General features: G+C 35.8%; 1 protein-coding gene across 6 annotated transcripts in view; it reads left to right on the plus strand.

Moving 5' to 3' along the window:
* LOC115217220 (soluble guanylate cyclase 88E) overlaps positions 1 to 23,519 on the plus strand; it is a 441,284-nt gene that overhangs the window by 383,458 nt on the left and 34,307 nt on the right. For all 6 annotated transcript variants that reach the window (XM_036507237.1, XM_036507236.1, XM_036507240.1 and 3 more), the window contains 3 exons: positions 8,853 to 9,009; positions 12,671 to 12,780; positions 19,558 to 19,647. In XM_036507237.1, coding sequence (XP_036363130.1) covers positions 8,853 to 9,009; positions 12,671 to 12,780; positions 19,558 to 19,647 — 357 coding nt within the window. The remainder of the gene's footprint in view (positions 1 to 8,852; positions 9,010 to 12,670; positions 12,781 to 19,557; positions 19,648 to 23,519) is intronic.

Consider the following 23,519-nt stretch of genomic DNA (forward strand, 5'->3'; position numbering starts at 1 on the left):
ATGTATGAATGTGTGTATGTATGTATGTTTGTATGTATGTATGTATGTAAATGTGTGTGTGTGCATGTATGTATGTATGTAAGTGTGTGTATGTATGTATTATGTATGTATGCATGTAAGTGTGTGTGTATGTATGCTTATATATTGTTATATAATATATGTATGTATGTATTCTTATATATTGTTATATATATGTGTGTGTGTATGTATGTATGTATGTATGTATGTATGTATATAGGCGTGGCTGTGTGGTAAGAAGCTTGCTTCCCGACCACATGGTTCCAAGCCCAGTTCCTTGAGCAAGTCTCTTCTACTATAGCCTCAAGCCGACCAAAGCCTTGCCAACCGATGCTGGTGTATTTATGTCCCCCGTCACTTAGCGGTTCGGCAAAAGACACCGATAGAATAAGTACTATGCTTACAATCAAGAAGTTCTGGGCTCGATTTCTTCGACTACAACCCATTAAGGTGGTGCTCCAGCATGGCCGCAGTCATATGACTGAAACAAGTAAAAGAATAAAAGAATACAGTTATGTGATAAAATGAATAGCAAACGGACGAAAACAAAAAACAAAAAAATTCGTAGACAAATATGAAAACAACCCAGAATTAGAAAACAACGGGCAAAGAGATTAAATAAGAAGGAAATTGATATTATATGTCCTTCTTGCTCAATTTAGTACAAAATCTTCCATGTCAAAAGCTTTCAGGGAAGATAACAGTAGTTTAATCAATTTTAATATCCCATTACAATAATAAACAAAGTTCGGAAGTTGAGAAGAGAGCTAAGAGCGTAAATTGATACGTTTTGTTGACATTTAGCTTTTAGTAGTCTTCTTTCCTCCATATAATACGTGAATTACAATTAGTGGTTTTTGTACAACAAACACTTGAATCAGTTTGTATGACTGTGCGTCTGTACGTCTGTATGAGCGCGTGTTATATATACGTAATAAAATTAATTTATGTGCGCAAGTATGTGAATATATACATATATATGTGTGTCCATATGTGTGTGTATATATATATATGTCCATATGTGTGTGTGTATATATATATATGTCCATATGTATATATATATATATATATATTATATATATATATATATATATATATATGTCCATAAGTGTATATATATATATATATATATATATGAGTCTGTCCGTATGTGTATATGCATATACCTGTTTGTGGACATATGAGTGCGTTTGTGGGTATGTGTGCACGCAAGTTAAATGTTTACTTTCCACCGCGTAGGCGTTGCTGGCTGTAATATGACCACATTAAATTTATCTTAACTACATGCCCATACATATACACACACACATACATACATATTTTTATGCATACGTACGCATATATCTTCCTTTTAAATAAAATGTCATTTATATATATATATGCAGTAGTCCTTCGAGTATCGTGGATGTTACGTTCCAAAACCCCACGCGATAGGTGAAAGTCCGCGAAGTAGAACCTGTAGTGTATTGTATATTTTTTAACTATTTTTATAATTTGTATATATTTATTTTATTATAAATGCAAAACAACACCACGGAGGAAACGACGTAAGCTTAAATAATAAACCGCGATAAGTGAACCGCGATATGTGTACCGCGATAGTGAACCGCGATAGGTGTACCGCGATAGGTGAACCACGATATGGCAAGGGATTACTGTATATTACTGTATATATAAGCGAACTTTAGGTTACTTAAAATATGTTTGTGACATATTTCAACTTCCGAAGATAACCGTTGTAGCATGTTCGCGGCAGCAGTTCTGTGAACGGACGATCTTAACTTTTAGTCACTTAACAACTAGATCACTGCACCTCGGACATCGGTGTACATGAGTTAGAGTGAACGTTTGTTTAGTGCACTTGGGGATTTCTCTAAAGCTGAACATGAAAGATTTTGGAAGAGAAGGGGTTGCAACAAGCATATGTGGAGGATTGTTTTTGAGCCATACGCAATGTCGAAAGTGGTACTGGCTTTTTCAAATTGGGAAGAACGCAACAATCCATGATTTTTTAGAAAATCGCAAAATTACTCTCGTTTCTCAATAGTCCTACTCTCTGGGATTTGTCCACCGCAGATTTCAATTTTCAGAATTGATGTCTACCCTAAAAGGCCACCGATTTCAGACGGTAGAAGAGATCCAGAAAAATTTGTAATGGGAAATGCACAACACTTTTGAAAAGGCCTTTTACTACGCGTTCCAAAACTGGAGATAACGTCAAGAGCAGTTGTCAAAAATACAGAGAACTGTTCTGAAGTAGACGCGTCGAATTAAATTACAAGTAAAGCAATATTTTTGTTTCCTAAAAGGACCAGTCTCTTTTTAAATATGACTAGAATACATACGCACACGCACGCACACATTCACTCGAAATTGTGAACCTAAACCTCATTCGTTTTTTCCTGGTTCTCTCCTCTTTTTTATCTCCCTTACTTTCTTCCTTGTTTCTCTTGGACTTTCTTCTAATAATTGACGAAGGAATATATCCGAAACGTTATACTTTTACTCTAACTATGACTAGTACTTATTTTACTCGATAAAATAAGTACTGGTTGAACACGGGTCGATGTAATCGACTAACCCGCTTCCCTTAAAACTGCTTTCACATTAACCCAGCTTAATATAAAATGGTAACAGTACACTAGCCTGACTACATCATCATTATTTCTGCCAAGACTATAGACACTCCTCCATGACTTGTAGGGCAAGGACCAACATTCTAAAGACTGCTCTTGACCAATGATAATCCAACTGGAACGTATTCAGCTCGATGTTGCCTCAAAGAATACATATGGAAGAAAAGTATGATCAGCAATGGAATGAATAATCAGCAGTTTGCTAATCAATATGCACTAGCATGATATTTGATATAAACTGGTAAACAAGAGATGCGTGGTTCGATAACCTCGAGTAACCCAGATCTATTGACTCTTTAGTTTTTTGCTTTTGTTGTTTTTGTTTTTTGTTAATTGGTTTTTGTTATATAACAACTACCAATTAATAAACCTCAATAGTCCTCATGTTACGAGCCTTATTTTCCAACTGATCTTATGTTTCTGAGAAGGGTCCTTACGTATATGTCTCATTTCAATTAACTCGGTTTACATAACTCACCCTCAATTAAAGGTCAGTGGGATTGTTAATTGTTAATAAATACGTCTGATCGTTAAAGGTCAAGCAATCTACTTTATTTACTAATTTATTAATATGCAGCTTAAATAAACATTTCTTTACACACAAGTTCAGTCATATTAGATAGAAAGAAAGGGAGAGAAAGAGAGAGAGAGATAAACATATGCGTACATATTATACACTATATTAAACACTATATTATACACTATACTATATTACACACACACATGCATACATAGATGTGTGTGTGTGGTGTGTGTGTATGTGTGTGTGTGTGTGTTGCAAGAATATATTCCATAGAATCGGTGGAAGGGCTGATATTACAGAACATCTCAAGGCCTTAAAGTATTGGCAGAATCGTTAGGGCGTCAGACAAAATGTTTTGTGATATGTGTTACAACCTTTTACGTTCTAAGTTCAAATCCCACCAAAGTCACCTTTGTATTTCTTACGTCCTGGTCAACAAACGAATAGTTATGCACGTTACTGTGTCATATAATCAGGTCACATTATCTTTGTGGTCTTTCAATGGGTTTCAGATCAAAATTCTTGAAAATCCAATTTGTGAAATAACCACAATAACGGATCAACACTAAATATAGTTTCAAATTTTGGCACAAGGCCAGCAAATTGGGGGAGGGAGTAAGTTGATTGCATCGACACCAGTCGATGCAAACTGGTACTTTTTTTATTAAACCACAAATGTTGCAAGGCAAAGTCGACCTCGGTGGAATTTGAACTCAGATCTTAAAGACGAACGTAAGGCTGCTAAACATTTTGCCCGGCGTGCTAACGATTCTGCTAGCACGCTTACCTTGGATCAACCCTAATATTATTTCTAGAAGTAAGCTTTTAAAAAAAAACAGGGAGACTCTTAATCTATGTAGTCAGATATAACTTTCACATCGGTCAAGAATTAGAGTCGATTTAATCGACCGCTAGACTATACCAATACATAGGGGTCCAGCAAAATGCAGTAAGGTCCAAATATCCGCCCAATTCCAACCACAGGGGAAATAACAAATGACTCAGAGTATACATCAATATTGTCACACTTGATGGCAGCAAGTTGGCTGAATAGTTAGCACGCTGGATAAAATGCTGAGAGGCATTTCGTCCGTCTTGTGTTCTGAGTTCAAATTCTGCCGAGGTCAGCTTTGGCTTTCGTCCTTTCCGGGTCGATAATATAAGTATCAGTTGAACACAGGGGTTCATATAATCGACTGACATACTTCGCTGAAATTGCTGGCCTTGTGCCAAAATTTGAAAGCATTATTATCACATACGCACTCACATATACACTCTCTGCCCTGTGTCTCTCTCTTCTCACTTTCCTCCCTCGATCCATCCCTCTCTCTCTCTCTCTATATATATATATATATTATATAATAAATATAATATATATATTACATACATATAATATATATATATATATATATATATATATATATATAAGATCTCATGAGACAGCGGCGGAAAAGAAAACGGAAAGGATGTCAGTCGACATCTGATGGAAATCTCCGTTAGCAACAGCTACTGGTGATCTATATACACATCTGTATATATCTGTTTTCCAGAACATATACACACAAATCTCAGTCAGCTTGAGTGAGGTTAATTAATTCTAAATTTTAACCACCCAATGAAATATTATGTAACAAATATTCATGGGTTAAGTTATATATATATATATATATATATAGATATATATATATATATATATATATATATATCAATATATATATATTATATCTTATTTGATAGTAGAAAATGAATTATCTTATTACGGATAATTGAAATTGATAACCCGATCCTGGGGGTAGCAAAATCACAACAGAAAAAGCACGGTTTGAAGTTACGACCATTTCCTACACTTAATATATATATATAAGAGGAAAAAATCTATCATAAAGGAACTCTAATCTTTTGATAAGATAACAAATGCGCAACCGGTAAAAAAGAACTTTCACCTAATTAAATTACTTAAATTACTTAAATTATTTTGTCAGCCATTTTATTCATTCCCTTTATATATATATATATATATATATATAGCATGTGTGAAGATGCGTGGCTTAGTGGTTAGGGCATTCGGCTCATGAACGTAAGGTTATGAGTTCAATTCCCGGCGACACGTTGTGTCCTTGAGCAAGACATTTTATTTCACGTTGGTCCAGTCCACTCAGCTAGCAAAAATGAGTTGTACTTGTATTTCAAAGGGCTAGCCTTACCACACTTTGTCGCACTGAATCTCTCCGAGAACTACGTTAAGAGTTCACGTGTCTGCGGAGTGCTCAGCCACTTGCACGTTAATTTCATGAGCAGGCTGTTCCGTTGATCGGATCAACTGGAACCCTCGTCGTCGAACCATATATATATGCAGGCGTAGGTGAGGCTGAATTGTATCTAGTTTGCTTCTCAACATGGTTCCCTGTTGAACCACTGAAGGAAGCCCTGTGTGTGTGTGTGTGTGTGTGTGTGTCCACTGCTGCTTGACAACTGGTGTTGGTTTGTTTACGTGACCGCAACTTAGCGGTCAGGCAAAAGAGACGGATAGAATAAGTACTTGGACCGATTTGCTCGACTAAACCCTTCAAGGCAGTGTCCCAACATGGCCGCTGTCCGACAACCGAAACAAATAAAAGATAGAAAATGTATAGATAGACAGACAGACAGACAAATATACGTATATATACAAATATATGCATGTGTGTGTGTGTGTGTGTGTGATATGGACGCGAATTTGATGGATTCAAGATATAAAATGTTACTACGGATTTATCAAAAATTTGGTTTCAACGAAATTTGTATTATAAATAAAACACACAATGATGCTTATAATGTTTATAAGCGTCAGTTGGTGTGTGTGTGCGTGGTGGGGATGCAGTGGACGCGATTCTGATGGATGCAAGATATAAAACATTACTTCCGATTATTAATGATACCAGTAAGCTATAAATTATCCTATTGTCTGCATATCTCAACACATATCGATATACATTATTAAAGATTTTATCAGGTTTGTGTACTTACATAATATATATATGTATATATATATATATGTGTGTGTGTGTGTGTGTGTGTTGTGTATATGTGTATATATATATATGTATATATATGTATGTATATATATGTATGTATATATATGTATGTATATATATGTGTGTGTATATATGTATGAATATTATATATGTATATATATATGTATTATGTATATGTATATATTATGTATATATGTATGTTTTATATGTATCTATATATGTATGTATATGTATGTATATATATATATGTATATATATGTATGTATATATACATATTATGCACGTATATATATATATTATATATTATATATATATATGTATATATATGTATGTATGTATATAATTATGTATATATATATATGTGTGTGTGTGTGTGGTGTTGTGTGTGTGCGTGCGTGTGTGTGTGTGTGTATACGTACATACATAATCACACCAGAACATAAATTTTGTATATTTTCCTTTGACATGTTTGTGTTTATGGAAATGGTAAAATTATGATCATTCACAGAGGAATTTAGCTGGTTTTTAAACCGTTGTCCTACACTGTATAGTTCAACTCACGTGGCTCGTATAACATCAATATCGGCAAGATAATATCTGAACTGGATGATGATGATGATGATGATGCTGATGCCGTTGTTGTTGTTCTTGTTGTTGATGATGAGGAGGAGGAGAGGGGGAGGAGGATGTTTGTTGTTGTCGTTGTTTAGTCCAGCTCAATCACGAAAGAGTAGACAAAACTATGACCAAACGCCGTTCCAGCTACGACCATACCGCCTTTTTATCGGAATCATTGTGCACTGAATAACATTATCCAATGTGTTCCTTCCAGGAAACGATAGAATGTGGCTTGTGGGCGCCTTGGCTGCTATTTCTTATTTCCTTATTGCCCTCAAGGGGCTAAACACAGAGGGGACAGACAAAGGGATTAAGTCGATTACATCGACCCCAGTGCGCAACTGGTACTTAATTTATCGACCCCGAAAGGAGGAAAAGCAAAGTCGACCTCGCCGGTATTTGAACTCAGAACGTAACGACAGACGAAAGACCGCTAAGCATTTCGCCCGGTGTGCTAACGTTTCTGCCAGCTCGCCGCCTTCTAATATGTCCAACGACCTTGCAGAGACTCTTTTTGGTACATGATTTACGAAGGAATTATCATTGATGTTGATAAAATGAATGCTTTTGCTTGCATTGTGATATCTACTCGAGATGATTTCAGTATTCTACCCGATATAATTTTAACTGTCATAAATCTTACTTTGCGATATGCATGCATAGGCTTCGGATGATTGCAATATTGAGGCGTTTTTGTTTATAACCATGATTCTACTTGTAAGCTTTGTGTTTCCATATAAACATATAATCTATCGACAAACACACAGTATAAATTGTATAGAATAGTCGCAGAAAAGATAAGCGTGTTCAATTATCTGCATTCTGTATCATCTAAAATGTAAGCTTGTAGAAACTCTATTGAAATACGTACAAATACCTATGGCTGTGTGGTTAACGAGCTTGCTTTTCAACCACGTGTTTTCGGGTTCGGTACCACAGCGCGACGCCTTAGGCAAGTATCTTCTATTATTGCTCAGGGCCGACCAGTGTGGAAGCCGGTTGTATATGTGCCTCTGTGGGTGTGGGTGTGTGTGTGTGAGAGAGAGAGAGAGAGAGAGAGATCCTACATCACGTGACAACAGCTGTTGATTTGTTTACACCCTTGCAACTTGGCGGTTCGGCAAAAGAAACCGATAGAATAAGTAGCACACTTTAAAACAAGATAAGTACTGGAGTCGATCAGTTCGACTAAAACCTGCCTCCGCATGGTCGCAGTCCAATGACTGAAACAAGTAAAAGATAAAGGATAATTTCTTCAGGAAACACTTCCCTTCTACATCTCACTCCAAGACAGTCTTGGATGACTCATGAAATGTGAATCTTCATAAATTAACAATAATATTTATTCAACGGTATACAGCCTCCCCTTCTTGAAATACGTCAAAAGTATACCAAACCTACTCGAATTTATTCGATAGACTCATTTTTTCAGTTACAATCTCTGACATTAAATCTTGTGTCACAATTCAGTCTGTTTTAAACACATTCTTCAATTCATCTTTTTCCACATAATTGTGTCAACTCTCTAAAATCTGATTTTCACTTCTACCCAAGATCCTACAACAGTTTAAACGTTATCATCACTAATTTAACCTTAACTAGTTACCCAGGCATGGTCCTCCTGAAACTGACGAACGAAAGGAATAATATACTTACGTTATATGCACATGTGTTTTATTCATTTACATTAAATATACATAAATATATACGCCTATTTAATTACATTATATAGAGCCTCATTTTACACACGTTTTATCCACACAGTTTGTGTGTATACATAGACAATATATGCACATACATGATGTACACCTTTGTCGACTGGAATTGTATATTAACTACATTTACCTCACTCTTGTCTGTTCTCTTGTTCCCATGAGTCCAGGAAGTCAAAGAAGACACTCCAATTGAATTTCAGCTGTTTTCCATGCAGCCTCTGGAGATTGTACATATTGTATTCCATGCACACGCTAAGACAATAATAGTCAGATCTTGTCAAACTGTATCGTATCTAGAACATATATGGGCATTTTCGTGTCATTTCAGGTAGAAACTATCGGTGATGCTTATATGTTAGTATCTGGCGCCCCAGTACGAATAGAGAATCATCCTGTTGAAATATGTAACATGGCGCTGGATATGGTCTCAGAAATTGACGTAGTAGATTCGACAGAAATCTGCGAAAAGTTAAGAATACGAATAGGTAAGTTTTTTTTTTCTCCGCGTTGTTTCTTGAAATGATTCTGTCATTGTTTTTTTGTTTTGTTTGTTCCTTCTCGAGCCATCCATGCCTGGCTCATAAGGGCCGGTTTCCCGGTTTCCTTGGCGTATAGGTTCCCCACCTGGACGGGACGCCGGTCCCTCGCAGGTTAGCTGCAAGATGCAGGAGTAAAGAGTGAGAGAAAGTTGTGGCGAAAATGTCAGTAGAAGTTCGCCATTACCTTCTGCTGGAGCCGCGTGGAGCTTAGGTGTTTCGCTCGTAAACACACACATCGCCCGGTCTGAGATTCGAACCCACGATCCCTCGACTGCGAGTCCGCTGCTCTAACCTCTAGGCCATGTGCCTCCACATCTCATTGCAAGAAACCCAGTGGTTCGAATCATTTCTTAACTCTTTTGAGAATCATTGCTCTTGTGTTGTTGTTGTTGTTGTTGTTGTTGTTGTTGTTGTTATTGGATTGGATTGGATGAGATTAGATCGTCCGTATTCAGCCCACTCCAATGTGAAAGCCGTGAACTTGAGCTTAAGATCATACTGGTTTTATAAGCCTATTCTGCAATACTGGCTCGACATGGCTTGGCAGAGGGGTGCAGTTTTTATACTCATACCCAGGAGTAGTGAAGTCGATTGTATCAACCCCAGTGTTCATCCGGTACTTATTTTATCGACCCCCGAGAGGATGAAAGGCAAAGTTGACGTCTGTGGAATTTTGAACTCAGAACGGTATTTCGTCCATCTTAAAGACGGACGAAATACCTATTTCTTTACTACCCACAAGTGACTAAACACAGAAGGGACAAACAGATTAAGTCGATTATATCGACCCCAGTGCGTAACTGGTCCTTAATTCATCGACCTCGACGGAATTTGAACTTAGAACGTAACGGCAGACAAAATACGCTAAGCATTTCGCCCGGCGTGTTAACGATTCTGCCAACTCGCCGCCTTAGACGGACGAAATACCGCTAAGCGTTTCGCCCGGTGTGCTAACGATTTTGCCAGTTCACCGTTATTTTTATTAAAGATGATTATGACAAGGAAGTAGATGATAATGATTGTGGGTTGCTCTGGCCAGCTTTGCTTTAGCTGGCGTATCATATGGGATTAGGCAATTTAACATTTAGAAATAACCAATAAGTCTTCTATACCATATGTGCCATGCTTCAGGTTAATCACAGAGGACTCTAGCAACCAGTATATATAAACTGACACATAATATTTATCGATAATATTTATATTTCGAGGCAAAAATAGATCAAGCAATCCTATACTGTATTATCTGTTTATTGTAGCAAAATAGAATAATATTATGTGGTATCTTTTCTTAGACATAAAACATAGTTAAGAAATATAGTCAATAGGCTTAACTCTGCTATAGTGTTGGTGCACCTCTGCAGTGTTAATATTTATTTTAGTCATTGTTATATGATGATAGTTTAATCCAGTTCAAAATTAAGTAAAACTAAACTAAATACTATAAGCCATAAAAAACATCAGCCCACCGCTCACTAAACGCTCCTCTGCCAGAAATCACTTATCCTCAGCTACTTCCATACCATCACTATTCACTATATTGGTTCAATAGATTCATGCATATTTTTGTTTCCAAACTATTCTTTTCTTCTCTTCTCCTTCTCTGTCCCTTGACCAGCAACAACTGTCCAAAACGCTGATATTACTTATTTCCTTTCTATTTTTTACTACCCACAAGGGGCTAAACACAGAGGGGACAAACAAGGACAGACAAACGGATCAAGTCGATTACATCGACCCCAGTGCGAAACTGGTACTTAATTTATCGACCCCGAAAGGATGAAAGGCAAAGTCGACCTCGGCGGAATTCGAACTCAGAACGTAGTGGCAGACGAAATACGGCTACGCATTTCGCCCGGCGTGCTAACGTTTCTGCCAGCTCGCCACCTTATTACTTCTTTCCTTTCATACGTTGTGAAGGCTCGTGGCTTAGTGGTTAGAGGCATTTGACTCATGATTGTAAGGTCATGAGTTCAATTCCCGGCAATGTGTTGTGTCCTTGAGCAAGAACTTTATTTCACGTTGCTCCAGTCCACTCAGCCGGCAAAAATGAGTAGTACCGGTATTTCATAGCGCCACCCTTGTCACACTCTGTGTCACGCTGAATCTCCCCAAGAACTACGTTACGGATACACGTGTTAGTGGAGAGCTCAGTCACTTGCACGTTAATTTCACGAGCAAGCTGTTCCATTGATCGTATCAGCTGGGACCCTCGTCGTCGCAACCGACGGAGTGCTAATTTTCATAAGTTAAGTTTTTACGGATATTTATGTTTTTCTTTTTCCTTTTCCTTCTTTTAACACATAAGTTGTCTTTTAAACCTGCTGTGACACCTCGTTTTGCAGTTCTCAAAATCAACTTACACCATGCATCTACAACACCTTCAAATACCTTCACTTTTAGAATATTCCAGCCCCATGGCAATTAAGCCCCACACATCTTTATGCAAAAATTCTTTATCATTTCAGATACCCATGCATTTTAAATCCTGACTATAAGACAATAAACCTGAAATAGATAAAACAGCCTTAACTTGAAGTAATCTTCAGCCTGAAGAAATTCATGTGACAGTTTTCATATAAGAGATGGCTCTTTCAGAGTTTATTGATATTAAATCAAATAAACACTTACAGAAAGCATTTCTACCATCTGACACCTACTAACAATATCCATTTATCTAGTTTTTCTCATCTGCACACATTGTGTACTCAAACTGCTTTAAACCTCTCAGATAAGTAATAACAGAAGATTGAAATTTTTGCAACAGACTACGTATGATACCAGGTTTAGATTCGGTAAACTTTGAAGGAGTTTTTTTTTTTTTTTAATAACAAGAACTTGGTGGAATGCAGCAAGGTAAGTGACAGCATGTTACGCTTGCTTTTTTCTTTCCAGTCCTTTGGTCCGTTTCTATGATGACAATAGACGAAGTAACCATGTTCCATGCGTCATAGCTATGTCACTTAATGTTAACAGAAAATAGTAATCAATCCAGCTCAAAACTTTGACTTAATGCGTTACATATGCTTCGTGCATATGTGTACTTTGTATTTATCAAAGGCGACGAGCGAGCAGAACCGTTAGCACGCCGGGCGAAATGTGTAGCCGTATTTCGTCTGCCGTTACGTTCTGAGTTCAAATTCCGCCGAGGTCGACTTTGTCTGTCATCCTTTCGGGGTCGATAAATTAAGTACCAGCTACGCACTGGGGTCGATGTAATCGACTTAATCCCTTTGTCTGTCTTTGTTTGTCCCCTCTATGTTTATCCCCTTGTGAGTGATAAAGAAACAGGTATTTCGTCTGTCGTTACGTTCTGAGTTCAAATTCCGCCGAGATCGACTTTGCCTTTCATCCTTTCGGGGTTGATAAATTAAGTACCAGTTACGCACTGGGGTCGATGTAATCGACTTAATCTGTTAGTCTGTCCTTGTTTGTCCCCTCTATGTTTATCCCCTTGTGGGCAATAAAGAAATATACGTGTGTACTTTGTATTTATCTGAGATTTTAGATGTAGTCAAACATTTGTACCGGGAAAGCGTTCTTCTATGATTCTGATACTACCGAAAATTTCAGAATCTACACCAACTGATGGTTCTTGTTTTCTTTTCAGGTATTCACACAGGACCCTGTGTAGCAGGCGTTGTCGGTGTGAAGATGCCACGGTACTGCCTCTTTGGAGACACAGTGAATACAGCCGCGCGGATGGAAACAAACGGAGAGGTTGTACACTCTATATATAATTATTTTCGTATAGGGACGTATATACACATTCAGAGTAATATGGTGCGAGTGAAAGTGAAAGTGAGAAAGAGGGAGAAGGAGAGAAAGTCAGAAAGTTAAAGATAAAAAGTGGAGAATGGAAAATATAAACATAATTAGGCCATACAGTTCTATAGTTAAGAGATGAGGAATTATTTACGTTATTTACCTTAAATAGTGTCTGTGGAATGTGTGTCTGTGGAATGCGTGTCTGTGGAATGCTCAGCCACTTGCACGTTCAGAGCTGACCAGGAGCTTTTTCTGATCTAGTCAAAATGGACAGTAAGCAAGCAACCGAGAAGTCAGGCATTCGTATCTCGTCACTCACCGACACTCTGTTAGGGACCTTGTAGACAAATCACTTCACCTAACGGCAAATATCTACCACAGAGTAAGAGTAACTTACTGCCGTAAATAGTGGCTGCGTAGGAAAATTAACAAGCGCTTTTTTTATGAAAGGCACATGGCTCAGTGGTTAGAGCGGCGGGCTTACAATCAGGAGGTAGTGAGTTCGGTTCCAGGACAGGGCTGTGTGTTGTGTTCTTGAGCAAGACACTTTATTTCACATTGCTCCAGTTTACTCAACTACATAAATGTGTTGCGACATCACTAATGCGAAGCTGTATCGGCCATTGCCTTTCCCTTGGCGTGGGGAGGGCTGGCTGGTATGCATGGACGACTGCTGGTCTTCCATAAGTAATCTTGCCCAGACTTGTACCTCGGAAGGGAACTGTCTAGGTGCATTGTCGGATATAGATGAACTTGCGTCAACCGAGAATCGGAACCTAATTTCGTCCTTTACACGACAAACAATCTTGCCTTTCGGCTACTATAATATTTTGATTGTGTATCCGTATCAATGCAATATGTAATTATTTCTGTATGTCCTTGTATGTTTGTATAACACTTGTCGTAGAAGTAGTTTTGAAAGCACACACACACACACACACACACACACACACACATATATATATGAATGTATGTATGTATATATACATATATATAATATATATATATATACATATATACACATATATATGCATATATATGTATGTGTATATATATATATATACATACATATATATACACATATATATGCATATATATGTATATATATGTATATATGTATATATTTATGTATATGTATGTGTGTGTGTATATACATATATTATATATATATAATATATATATACAAACACACATATATATGTATTAAAGATATAGATTATATATACATACATATATATATATATATATATATATATATATATATATATATATATATATATATATATATATATATATATATATATATATATATATATATATATATATATATATATATATATATATACAACATACATATATATATGTATTAATAGATATAGATATATACACATACATACATATATATATATTAATTAAAATCAGTCGCTAACAATGAGCTGTTTCATTTTAAGTTCTTCTGCCTTGCATTTCATAAGTTTCTCTCTTCGCGTTTACAAAAACATATCTCCGGTTTTTGTTGTTGTTTTCTTTTCGTTCGGTTTTTTTTTTCCTTGTCTTGTTTTTAAATTTGTAATTTTTTCCACTTTTTACTGAGAAACAACTATATCCCTGTAGTTATTCCTTTACAAAATAATACAACGTAGGTATTTTCTTTAAAACAATTACAGCGCAGATATAAATATAGAATCAGGTCTCTAGTGTTTTTCTTTAATAAAATAGCATGAAATTAGATAACTTCCAGGACAGGAAATATAATTTATGTGAAGAATTTTTGGTTAACGTTCGCTTCGTTTACTTTGAAGTTTAAATAAATTAACTAATAAAGGTATCTCGCTCTGTTTTAAAATTTTATACAAGATAGGAGTTATACAATATTTGTATTATACGTATGTGTATGTGTGTAATGTATTTATGTGTGTGTATGCATGTTATAAGTGAAGGCGAAAATAACACAGAAGACAAAATACAAGCAAGGCGTAGTAATTAGTTTAACGCGCAATCGAAGATGAAGAAAGTGTAAGTGTCTTTGACATTTCGAGCATAAGCTCTTCTTCAAACGGTGAGACAGATAGAAGGAAGTGTAAGAGGAAAGAACAAAGAGCCAAAAAAAGTGAATGTTGTTTATGTCAAATGATGCTTACACACACAACGTAACCGCACACACATCCATATATATAATATATATATATATATGATATATATATATATATATATATATATACATTACCATAATATATAGTATATATATATTATATATATATATATATATACAGCTATCCCAGGGTTTGCACGAGTTGACTTTAGTACAGCACTTTTTTTTTACTTTACAAATACAAAATTACTAGTTTGTATTTCCGTTTCGGTTTTTCGTTCTCTCTTTCATGTCTTTTCATTTCATTTCCTCGAAACTGAGGTAGATCTCATCATAAACTAACGCTTAATTTTAACTTTTCCTAAATATTTTGATAAAATCTTCAGAGTTTCAATAATAGCTCACAGTGTAAAGAAAGTCAGTTTCTCTTAGAAGTGTTAATTAATATATTAAATCAACTTGAAAATGGAAAGAGAAAAGTGAACAGACACTACCAGACAGTTTCAAACAGCCAAACGTTAGAACGACTAGAAGATACGAAGCAAAAGTTTGAAATCAATTTAATTACTTCAATAACTTTACGGCACACACCATATAAATGTAACAACATTACGACAACAATACGAAACACCTATTATCTTGGGGTGTAGATAAAACACAATAGTACGACAGTACCCACATATATATGTGTATGTGTGTATGCATATACTTATATATATATATATATATATATATATATATATATATATAATATTATATATATATATTATATATATATTATAATATATATAAACATATATATATATAAACATATATATATATATAATATATATATATATATATATATAATATATATATATATATATTATAATATATATATATATATATATATAATTATCACGTGATCACGTAACCGACCAGTCCATCAGATGTAGTTACACATCGCTGGTCACAATGCGTTCGCATTGTTTTAGCCTTCGAATGACGCCACCCCCCCCCGCTGGCTAAGCGAGCAGACCAACAAAGAAAGGCCAGCGGGGGCGTCATTCGAAGGCTAAAACAATGCGAACGCATTGTGACCAGCGATGTGTAACTACATCTGATGGACTGGTCGGTTACGTGATCACGTGATATATATATGTGTGTGTGTGTGTGTGTGTATTTATTTATATATATGTATGTGTATATACGTATGTATATAAGCACTGATACTAATGCACTTACACGAAAATCGTATTTATCTTCACCTTTTCAAAAACTAATTAAATTATTTTTATTTTTATGTATGTATATATTTATTTACTAATAATATCCTGAAACAATATTTCGGTTGTTTTATACGATTTCTGTTTACTAGGTGACTCGTTCTATCGAGTAAGATGAGGTGTATGTATATAAATATGTATATATATATATGAATATGCGTATAAATTTGTACGTATGTATATATATATACATATATATATATATTCATATATATATGTATATATATGTGTGGTGTGTATGTACACATACATACATACATGTATACATATATGCATACATACATATAAGCGTACTTGCATGGATACATACGAAGTTATATAAAAATAGTAAAAGCAATCATCTTGTTAAACTGGCATAAGTCGTTCACATTGCATAATGATCAAGGTAATTTCCATCACAAGCGATGCATTTTCGCCATTGGTGACCCTTACTCTAAAATCCTCATTGAAAGAAATCAGGTGTTCACTGTTGTTTCTTCCCAGCTGCTTTCACCTCGTCTGTGTCATTAATTCATTGTTCCCGAAGCCTGTTCTTCATTAGAGGTGAACAGGTGGCAATCGGGGGGACCAGATGCATGTGGACTGTAAGATAGATGGGGGAACCCCTGACCAGCCTAGTTTTTCGATTAACTGGTTTATTTTCAAAGATGTGTGCGATCGTGCGTTATTATAGGGAATGTAGATGGTTTTCAGATTACTGTTCGGTCTCTTCCTCTTAACGGTTTCTCTAAGCTTTTTCACTCGTTTATCACGATACAGCCACGTTCAAGAAACTCAATTTGACTAATGACCTTCTTTTCCCAAAAGATTGGTCACCATGGATTTGTGTGCTGGTCGATGGGTCTAGAACTTCTCGGGCCCTGGAAAAGTGGTGTGACGCGATTTCATGAACTGATCGTAAAGTTTTGCCCATATTTCATTCTCTGTCATCAGACCGGGTAGAAAACGTGTCTTTCTTGGCTTCAAATATTTCCAACAGATCAGAGCAGACATCCACCCTTTTCTCCTTCAATTTGGGTATCAACCGCTGAGATACTCACACTTTCTTTACACACACATTTTCATACCCCAAATCTTCCTCCATCTTGTGTAATCCATTGTGACCAGAACCGAGTAGTGCAGCTACAACACTTTTTATATATCCTACGATTCTTCTGTCGTATCATTTCTACGCCGGTGACTTCCCTCTTCTCTGTGGATGTTGTTTTCATCAAGAGATTGCACATGAAATACAAACAAAGGCATGCCGAGTGACGTGTTCTCGATGGATTGTTTGCTGTGTCCCTTCTTCAACATACATATATACATATACGCATGTGACTATGAATATACACATACACTCACGCACGCCCAAACACAGTGCTTGCGTGTACGCACGTATATTATGTATATATGCATGTGTATACGTATATATATATATATATATATATACATATATATTTATATATATGTGTGTGTCTGTGCGTGTGTTTCTATCTTTCTAGCTATAGATAGATAGATGAATAGATAGACAGATAGATAGATAGATAGATAGATAGATAGATAGATAGATAGATAGATAGATAGATAGATAGATAGATAGATAGATAGATAGATAGATAATGATGGATAGACTGGTGGATGGATGGATAGATAGATAGATAGATAGATAGATAGATAGATAGATAGATAGATAGATAGATAGATAGATAGATAGATAGATAGATAGATAGATAGATAGATAGATAGATAGATAGATAGATAGATAGATAGATAGATAGATATAGAGAGTGAAAGAGAGAGAGAGACGTGTGTATGCATACATGTATGTTAAGAGAGAAAAAGAGAGATTATGTTAAATATTAATCATCAAGAATACCAAGAAATTCATTGCTGATTGCTTAATGCCGCCAAAAATTTCTTATAATTCAGTGTGTTAGCATTAGGTTTAACCAGACAAAAATCGGTTTATTTTAATTAACTGCGGTTTGATTTGGAACCACAAGACAACAGTAGGTCAAGGCTACAGCCTCCTTCTACGTCATTCTTTAAACCCGTTTCATTTCTCCATCCATTTGTTAACGTTTTACCATTTCCATTTCCCCACCTCCTCTTCTCTAATTAGAGCTGGGTGCACGGGTAGGGACAGAATTAACTCTTTAAATTAGTTAACTAATGATATAACACACTTCACACCTCGAAGTTTTTAATATTTTATTCTCTATGTAAAAGCTTTGTTCTTACGAACTAACACGCAAGAATCTACGTGTATGCTTACATGTGTATGTGTATATGTGTAAGTGTGTATGTATATGTGTGTGCGTATATGTATATGTGTGTGAGTGCGTGTGCATTTATATGTGTGTACATGTATATGTGTGTGCGTGCGTATATGTATATGTGTGTGAGTGCGTGTGCATTTATATATGTGTGTATGTATATGTGTGTGCGTGCGTATATGTATATGTGTGTGAGTGCGTGTGCATTTATATGTGTGTGTATGTATATGTGTGTGCGTGCGTATATGTATATGTGTGTGAGTGCGTGTGCATTTATATGTGTGTGTATGTATATGTGTGTGCGTTCGTATATGTATATGTGTGTGAGTGCGTGTGCGTTTATATATGTGTGTATGTATATGTGTGTATGTATATGTGTGTGCGTTCGTATATGTATATGTGTGTGAGTGCGTGTGCATTTATATGTGGTATTTGTATAGTTGTGCGTGGACGTATATGTATATGTGTGTGAGTGCGTGTGCATGTATATGTGTGTGTATGTATATGTGTGTGCGTGCGTGCGTATATGTATATGTGTGTGAGTGCGTGTGCATTTATATATGTGTGTATGTATATGTGTGTGCGTACGTATATGTATATGTGTGTGAGTGCGTGTGCATGTATATGTGCGTGCATGTGTGTATGTGTGCGTGCGTATATGTATATGTGTGTGAGTGCGTGTGCATGTATATGTGCGTGCACGTGTGTATGTGTGCGTGCGTATATGTATATGTGTGTGAGTGCGTGTACATTTATATGTGTGTATGTATATGTGTGTGCGTGCGTGTGCATGTATATGTGCGTGCATGTGTGTATGTGTGCGTGCGTATATGTATATGTGTGTGAGTGCGTGTACATTTATATGTGTGTGTATGTATATGTGTGTGAGTGCGTGTACATTTATATGTGTGTGTGTGTATATGTGTGTGAGTGCGTGTGCATGTATATGTGCGTGCATGTGTGTATGTGTGATTGTGTGTATGTATATGTGTGTGAGTGCGTGTGCGTGCATGTGTGTATGTGTGCTTGTGTGTACATACATATACGTATATATATATATATATATATGCTATATACAGTTATCCCTATAATATCGATGATATTTGTCTTGCAGGCAATGAAGATCCATATTAGTGAGAGTACAATGAAGGCTGTGCCGCCAAACATGTTTGATGTGATGGAAAGAGGAGAAATTGACGTGAAAGTAAGTATAGACGCCAGGGCGAACTGGTATTTTGTTACAGTAATGCGTTTCAGTGTAGAGTCCGGAGCGGATCGGAAACCGGTCCGCACAACTACTTTAGCGATATTACTGAGCTCATCATTATCTCCATTCAAATGAATTTTAAGTGAAAATGAAAACCATATTTGTAATTTGAGAAACGGTAGAACCGTTCCTTGCTCAGGTGAAGCATCGGAAATGAACGAAACCATAAATCCTCTGCTCACTGCTGCCATCTTTGACGTCACCTCGCTAATGATTCAAAATGGACGCTTAGCCAACGCTTTTCCTCATGAAAAATGCACCTTCGATCGACGCAGATGAAGTTTTTAACGAACGCCAGCACACTTTTACTATATTCTCTCTCCTTCCATATCATATGACTGTGAGTTATTTAGAGTTTCTTTTTTTTTGTTTTTTTTTTTTATTTTATGGAAAATTCATCCTATGAATCATGCTATATCTGGTTCAATCTCTGGGTGAATTATACTACTGTATCTATATATATATTTTTTGTTTTAGTTTTTCTTTCTTTACTGAAACGATAGTTACATCTACTTGTAAGTTTATTAATCGTCGTGTTTGGTTTTAGTCACTGCAAAAAAACGATTGCTTATTGTAAAATTATTTTCATAGATTGGCTTATGCCCACGAATGTTAGGAGACGGTGTGTAGTTACTTAAAACAACACTAGTATTTGACTGGTACTGGTAATGGAATATATTTTATTGACCCTGGAGGAATCAAGGACCAAGTCGACTTTGAAGAAGCAAGATTTAGCTAGAGAACTGACGAGAGACCTTAGAAAAATACGAGAGAATGTTATATCAACTTTCATAAATAATAAAAACTGCTAAAGACAACAAAATCTCCGTCCAAGAGAATGACATGTTGATACTGAGACCTATACAGTGGAGTTACAGAAAATTATCATCACATTGCATTCTGCAGGAAGCCTTTGTCAAAGCCAGAAGTGGTTAATTATTCGCCCGCATTCATAATCGAAACCGTCCATCTGTTAAGTTTCTAAAATCCCATATCAAAAACTAGAGCAGTTTAAGTCTTAAGACCAAAACAATCTTTAAGTTGCATACTACGGAACTTATAAGGTTAAAGATACATTACTTTATTATATTTGTCTCAGCACGGATATGCCTGCACATGTCCTAACTCACTTGCAGTTTATCCTTAATACTAAAATGGTTCGTCGCCTCGAATCTAAACCTTAACATCTGAGATTTGTTAGCCAACTATGTATCATACTTAATGTAAATACACTGTCAGTAGATCAGTTACTGCAGTCTTTGTCGTGAGATAACAACTATTATGGACAGGTTGTGTTTAAAAAAATGATAAATATCAGAAAGAGACGAAAATTCATCCCAGCAGGGGTTAGCGAGAGCGCCAGATGCCTTTCGGTTTCTTGGGCCTTAAATCTCAAAATTTTAATTAATAATGGCATCAGTAGATTTGGTGGAGGAGTAAGAATCAACTTAATTAATGCCGGTATATTATTGTTTATTTTAACCACCCCAGAAAGGACCAAAAAAAAACTAAGATAATTTCCGACAAGCAGTAAATTTATAACCTAAATCATATTAACAGGAATTTTGTCCAGCACTCTACTGATTGCGCCACCCAAAGCTCTTTATTTCACTAATCAAAATTTTCGAACATAGAAACATATTCACAAGGTCAAAGGATTTGATTGGGGGCAACTAGTTGATCTTAATCAGATGTATCACGCCTCACCACCACCACCACCATCTCTGCATTCAGTGCATTAATGGAGTTTAATTTATTCATCCTAATAGTTAAGGACAATGCAATGTTAATGAGACCAAATCGAAACACGTGCGCGTAAATTGTCTTTTTTCTCTGAAGCATTTATGTATTATACCGAGAGCTTTTCCTTAATATATGCATATATATATATATATATATATATATATATATATATATATATATATATACATACGTCCGTGTATAATATATATATTGTATGTATATGTGTGTGTGTGTGTGCGCGTAAATGTATATTTTATATAGTTATGTAATATAATGACAATTTTATACTTGTACGTATAGATGTCTGCATGTGAGTGTATATATATGTATCTGTATGTACATATACACACACATACACATATAGATACAGATACATATCTCTATCTTTCACCATATGTATGCCTCTGTATGTATATATATATATATATATATAAGAGGAAAAAATCTATCAGAAAGGAACTCTATCTCTCTTAAAAAAATTTCTTTTGATAAGCATAACAAATGCGCAACGGTAAAAAGAACTTTCACCTAATTAAATTACTTAAATTACTTAAATTATTTTGTCAGCATTTTCTTCATTTCCTTTTATATTAATATATATATATATATCATATATATATAAAAGGAATGAAGAAAATGCTGACAAATAATTTAAGTAATTTAAGTAATTTAATTAGGTGAAAGTTCTTTTTACTGTTGCGCATTGTTATGCTTTTGTTATGCTTATCAAAAGACTTTACCTTTCATCCTTTCGGAGGTCGATAAAATAAGTAACAGTTGAGCACTGGGGTCGATGTAATCGACTCATCCACCCCCGCCCCCATATACGTATATGAGTGTGTGCATGTGTGTGTATGCGTATGTATGTGTATATGTATTTATGTCCGTGTGTGTGCGCGCAGGTGCGTTTGAGGGAAAATGAAGTGGGAAGCTGAGCATTAAACAGTAATTCTGAATCGTTCAATAAGTGACGAGAGAAAATTCTCGTGTTGATCTCCGATTCTGTTTGTTTCATATTTTATAATGTACCCGGAACAACCTTTATATCCAAAGCGATAATTAGAAGCTTTCTATATTTTACAACGTAGCCAGAGCATCGTTATAATAAGTGCAAGCATGTATGTGGTCACTCAGTCTTCGAGAAATACCAGCCAAATCTGTTATAAATTACAATGCATTTATTTGATCAACCGGGAAACTTTGGATAAGGTAGTTGTAGATATGCAATATCTGAGATCATGACAGAATCGTCCTACCTGGAACACTACTGATCACCGTGTGGGGTGGGGTTTGTGTGTACGCATGTGGATATATGTATACTATATATACAAGCTTATATATATATACAAGCTTATATAAGAGGCGGCGAGCTGGCAGAAACGATAGCGCGCCGGGCGAAATGCTTACCGGTATTTCGTCTGCCGTTACGTTCTGAGTTCAAATTCCGCCGAGGTCGACTTTGCCTTTCATCCTTTCGGGGTCGATAAATTAAGTACCAGTTAGACACTGGGGTCGATATAATCGACGATTCTAACAGCTTCCCGCCTTAATTATAATTATTTTTATTATGATTATTATTATTATTTCAATTTTTTGCCACAAGAGCAGCTTGGGGGCGGGGGTAGATGAGTCGATTACATCGACCCCAGTGCTCAACTGTTACTTATTTTATCGACCTCCGAAAGGATGAAAGGTAAAGTCGACCTCGGCAAAAGTTGAGCAATAATAATAATAATAATAATAATAATAATAATAATAAATAATGATAATATCGAGTGAACGATATTTCGAAATCTTGTCTATCTTCAACAGGTTCAAAAAATAATTTTGTCAATCTACTTCATTTTGGTTATTTTATAAAGGATTGAGGTAACTCTTCCAGAAGGTATAGAGTCAAAATTAAAAGAGTGCCATTCTTATCTTGTGTGTATTATTATTATTATTATTATTATTATTATTATTATTATTATTATTATTATTGAGTGAGAGAGCAGTTCATGCCATCAAAGTGACACTGGGGTAAAATATACGAAGCCCAATATACCCATCATGACTACCCGTCTGCT

The sequence above is a fragment of the Octopus sinensis genome, linkage group LG11, assembly GCF_006345805.1.
Source record: "Octopus sinensis linkage group LG11, ASM634580v1, whole genome shotgun sequence".
Taxonomy (NCBI): Eukaryota; Metazoa; Mollusca; class Cephalopoda; order Octopoda; family Octopodidae; genus Octopus; species Octopus sinensis.